Source organism: Argentina silus (assembly GCF_951799395.1).
Source record: "Argentina silus genome assembly, chromosome: 2".
NCBI classification, from domain to species: Eukaryota; Metazoa; Chordata; class Actinopteri; order Argentiniformes; family Argentinidae; genus Argentina; species Argentina silus.
In genome coordinates this window covers 14934824-14939823 of record NC_139656.1, presented here as the reverse complement: position 1 = coordinate 14939823, position 5000 = coordinate 14934824, and the positions used below count along the sequence as shown (strand labels likewise).

The 5000-nt window shown below is 44.7% G+C and overlaps 1 protein-coding gene across 6 annotated transcripts in view; it reads left to right on the top strand.

Moving 5' to 3' along the window:
* The window catches only part of sox6 (SRY-box transcription factor 6), a 154114-nt gene that overhangs the window by 32602 nt on the left and 116512 nt on the right, over nt 1-5000 (top strand). For 4 of the 6 annotated variants that reach the window (XM_083697321.1, XM_083697317.1, XM_083697320.1 and 1 more), the window contains exon 4: nt 1599-1649. The exons of the other annotated variants lie outside the window; for them this stretch is intronic. In XM_083697321.1, coding sequence (XP_083553447.1) covers nt 1615-1649 — 35 coding nt within the window. In that variant the 5' untranslated portion in view covers nt 1599-1614. The remainder of the gene's footprint in view (nt 1-1598; nt 1650-5000) is intronic. 6 annotated transcript variants of the gene reach the window in all.

The following is a 5000-nucleotide window of genomic DNA, read 5'->3' as shown; positions in this document are numbered from 1 at the left end:
CCTCAATGGAGAGACAGGAGAGAAGAGAGGGAGTGGAGAGGGGAGGAGGGGGTGAGGAGAAGAGAGGGGAGGAAGGGAGAGGAGAGGAGGGGAGAGGAGAGAAGGGAAGAGGAGGAGAGGGGAAGAGGGGATGGTAGAGGAGGGAAGGACAGGAGAGGAGAGGAGAGGAGAGGAGAGGAGAGGAGAGGAGGGAAGGGGAGTGGAGGAGGGGAGGGGAGGAGGGGACGGTAGAGGAGGGAAGGACAGGAGAGGAGAGGAGAGGAGAGGAGAGGAGAGGAGAGGAGAGGAGAGGAGAGGAGAGGAGAGGAGGGAAGGACAGGAGAGGAGAGGAGAGGCGAGGAGAGGGAACAGCAAATTACACCCATGTCACCAAAACTGAAAACGTTTACGGACCCAAGATGCTGGATGTCTTTTGCTCTGATGTGTGTTATTTATGATGATGTCTGCAAGGGAGTCGAATGTTACAGCACAAGAAAACACTAATTAGTTTCAGCGCTTTTTTTTCCGGCGCTACTGAGTATTTCATTTTTGAGCACAGCTTTTTTAAATCCACACTCCAGCTTGGACTCTTGGATGATCAGATGCTGGTGAAATGGTGATGTTTAATACAGGACAGACATGTGTAACACACAGAGAGATGACTGGATAGCAAGCTGAAGTTCCACTGTGTGTGTTTGCCTACAGTACGACATCTTTCACACTTCACTTCACTCTATTGTCTGATATGAATCTCCTGGTTGTTTTTCAGGGCTTATGAAAAAGTGGAAACTCCTGGTGTTTTATTCCATCCATCGGTTTCAATTTCACACTTGTGTTTTGACATCACTGAAACCACTTAAAAGCACCGCTCCACGCTCAATTTGTTTTCTGCAATAATACATTCACCGATGGTAGCACTTATAAAGGAGCACACACGGTAGTCCCAAATCAATTTCCAGTCATAGCTTTTTAAACAACATACGCATATATTCTAAATACCCAATAACAGTGGCAAATGGAAACCTGTTGGGGAGTAATTTCTAGCCATGTGCTTCCAAAGGTTTTGCGGGTGCAGCTTCTGAGCGAACTCTTCGAGCGGTGACATCATGACCACATCCTCCCGCCTCCTTGGCGGTGCGTGTCCCAGCCTCGGGCCCCCTGTGGTCGGGCTCCCAGAAGCCACAGCGGGCCTTCGCCACACATGTGCCACAGCTGGACCACCTCTGGCTACTCCTCTACCACTCTGGGGCCAACACAGCCATGCCAGAGGCTGCTCTGGGATCAGTGGTTACAGAGATATATGTGTCACACTGGATAGAGCCCAGGAAAAGAGGCTGGTCTGAGATCAGTTTGGTTTGTTTGATGCAAACATATCATCAGGCCCTTGCTGCAAACCAAAACCCTCGTATGCAAATCCACTCCCTCAGAGAAGAGGCTATAATTAGTGATGTCAGTGCTAACGGAGAGAGGATGGGGCTCCTATCCTCCGTACTGCTTTAATTACAGACATGCCTTATTATAAGAGAAAGATGTATGCGTTGCTGTGTGTGTTTTGCCTGTTGCTGTTTTTTTTTGGGTTCTCAGTTAAAATGGTTCTCTATGTATTTCTCCTGCCGCAGAACCCCACACGCTGACATGGAGGGCTTTCTTCGTAGCAGCTTTTTACTGAGGTTAGTTTTTTTTTTTTTAGTTCCCGTTGTTGTCGTATACGGTCGTATGGGGGTGGTCGGGTCAGGGTTAAACTCATCCTTCCCCTCACAGCTCCAGCTCCCGACATCTAGTCTTAGATCCAGTCTGGGTGTTTTGGGATGGGATGGGATGGGATGGGATGGGATGGGATGGGGGTAGGGGGTTGTGTGTTGGTGAATCCACCCCAGCTGTATGTTTTGAGTGTGTAAATAGAGAGTTCCACTTTGTTCTCCCCCGTAGAGTTATGTGTGTACTGTACTGTAGTTCCTTGGCATGCTCACACTGATACTCCTAGTCAGACTGAAAGCACTGTAACCTTACAGACAGATGTGTAGACCCCCCCTCACTCACCACAGCTCACTCTGGGGCGGGTCCCAGACCAGTGTTTCTGTGTTCTTGTGCTGCATGCTTCTGTTTGTCCCCTCCACCCCCTCCACCCTCCACCATCACTCACTGCCAGGACAGGTGGGGGGGGGGGGGGGGGGGGCGCTCCGTTTGTGATGTACTGTTTCCTGTTTTGTGTGTGTGTGTGTGTGTGTGTGTGTTTGTTTGTGTGTGTGTGTGTGTGTTTGTTTGTGTGTGTGTGTGTGTTTTACTCGACCACAAAGTCAAAAAACAAACCTTGACGCCATTTGTTTTTTCTTCAAAAACCCTTCCTGTGATTCTAATTAAGAATTTGTGCTGTCATTACTCGGGAGGAAGTAAATAAGTGAGTGTATTCGCTATTGGCTGCTCTCCTCCTGAACCACCTTCTCCATGTTGCAGCCTAATTAGCGCCGTCTCATTAGGAACCCTAGCAGTGGCAGCAGCATCTGCCTTTCAAAGCCGCTGTCAGCCAAACTTTACTAAAGCTAATGAATCCTCTTTGATTTCTTTTTTCAAAAGGTCACTTATTTGATTAAATTAACAGGGTTTTTTTCTCTCTCTCTCTCAGAACCATTGGAGCCCAGACAAATAAAGGACATTATAATGGCATTAATCTAACACCATTTTAGATCATATTTCTGTGAAAATGCACTCTCACTATTTGTTTGAATGGTTATTATTAAATGCCCTTTTCTCAGAATGCATTATAAAGACAGCAAATGAGGGAGACCAGCCAGTCTATAACCCAGCACAATTAATTGATGTGCTGGGCTATGGATGTTTTTTTTCTACAACATTTTTTTTTTTTGCTTTAGCCATTGGACTGTTGGCTAGTTGAATGTCATCCAGGCTAGTATAAACAGTCTACTAGCAGTGGCTGGCCAGGGCCCAAAATTCCATCCCTGGATTGTTATATGCTTTATTAACAGAAACATTCTGTAAACAACTGTGTGTTACACACCAGTATCTTGAACAATGTTCGTTGTATATTGTAATGATTTATATAATATGTAAACTCTTATATATCTTGCTTTTCCTCTCCGTTTCAAAGTAGCAGTGAGGAATAAGTGCCGTGTTGGCCCTTGGCTGGGGATCATACACAGGCATGTGTTGGCTTATTGAGGACATGGTGCCTCTGGTCATTTCCGCTCCACTAATGCCACAGAGTGGAGGATTGTGCTTGACTCTAGCCACCTGTTGAATGAGAGCCAGTTTGGTAGATAACTAGCCAGAGAGGAGAGGGTGGGGAGGGGAGGGCCGGAGAAAGAAACACCTCTTCAATCCAACATACATTCTTACCTTTCTAATAGCTTTAAACCCCACATTTTAATTATACTAAGAGAAAAAAAACACATAACCTTTCATGTTGGCTATTTCGCAACAATTTCCTTTTGTTCTTTGTGGGGATCTTTAGTCAGAGAGAGAACACTGCGAGTAATCTAAGTAAATGCATCATTACGGCCCTAATCTACATCCTTCTGTCATCTGTGTTTTAATTAAAGGAGAGGCGCCAGTAGAAATATATCAAGAAATATATGCCTGGGTGATTGGAGGATGGAGGCCTCAACAATCAGGCCGAGATTAAAGGCAGGCAGGGCTTTTCCTCAGGGTTTGCCCTTTTGGTTGGCTTGTTGTCCTTGGGAGAGAGAGAGAGAGAGAGAGAGAGAGAGAGAGAGAGAGAGAGAGTGGGGGGTGGACGTAAGGTTATGGGAGACTTAAATGTATGTTCACCGTAGCATCACAACATCTTTTCTTAAGCAACTGAACTGAGTCAAAGGGAGCTCTGTCAGGGCAATTATGTGAAAGTATGACAGCAACTCTGCCTTGCGCCTCACAATTAATACATCTATTTCTATGTAATACTTAGAATGGACATCTTGTCTTTTCACTTGAGAGTCTGCTCCCCAGCTGCGTGGCCACAGAGGTTCCAGCATTGCTCTGACAAGCAGATGTTTATGGTGACTCTTCACATTTCATATCTCCATCACTCACTGACATACGGTTGGACAGACTACTCATTATTCTATTCTAATGACTCATCGGTTCTGTTTTGAGTCATACTTGCAATAACTGTAAAAGTACCGATCCTCCTTTTTCATTTTTCAAAATAATGCTGCTGCTCAAAGCAAGCAAGTTGACACACGCTCAGGAATAGTCATTGTAAAAAATATGTCAAAATGTTGCGAAGTGAAGGGAGACCTTTAAACAGGTGAACTTTGTATTAATAATTCAGAGCCAAGCCTTTGTACTGTCTCTTGAAATAATGACAGTCTGTTTAAAACTCACAATCCATGCAGTGTAGCTAATATACATCTGCAACAAAGTGAAAGAATTCACTAAATTATACAGTGGGTTCACAATGTATTTTAGTGTAAAAGGGGACTGTTCATAGTCACATCATGAGCCAACTTTCCACACTTTGTTTTAGTGTAGCAATGTTTCAATTTTTTTTTTTTTTAAATTATAAAGAAAAGGGGAAGCTATTTTTTTTTGGTGTGTTTTATATGAGAGAGAAAGTTATGGAGAGAGAGGGAGTGAGAAGAGAGAAAGATAGAGAGAGAGAGAGAGAGAGAGAGAGAGAGAGAGAGAGAGAGAGAGATGTCTCCAGCAGTCCCTGCCTAATCCCAGTAGAGAGGACCTCATCCTACATCTCTGCTATTATGTGATGTAATGAAAGGAGAAAGTGTGTAACACTGAGATTGTTAATTAATTTAGTCTAACAAGATGAAGATAAATGAAACCCAGTCAGGTTGACTAGGCAAAGGGGCCCACTTAGCATTCCTTCTCCCCTCCTGCTCTCCCCCCCGCTTCACAATGGAGCACATTTAAAAGGTGCAGCGCCACAACTGGCCAAGCCCGATGAGCTTTCACCCGGTACATTTAGAGGCAAAACATTTCACCTAAAGCTTTACCACAACATAAGCTACAATCATCATCCTCTGTGTCTGTTTGTTAACCAATATTGC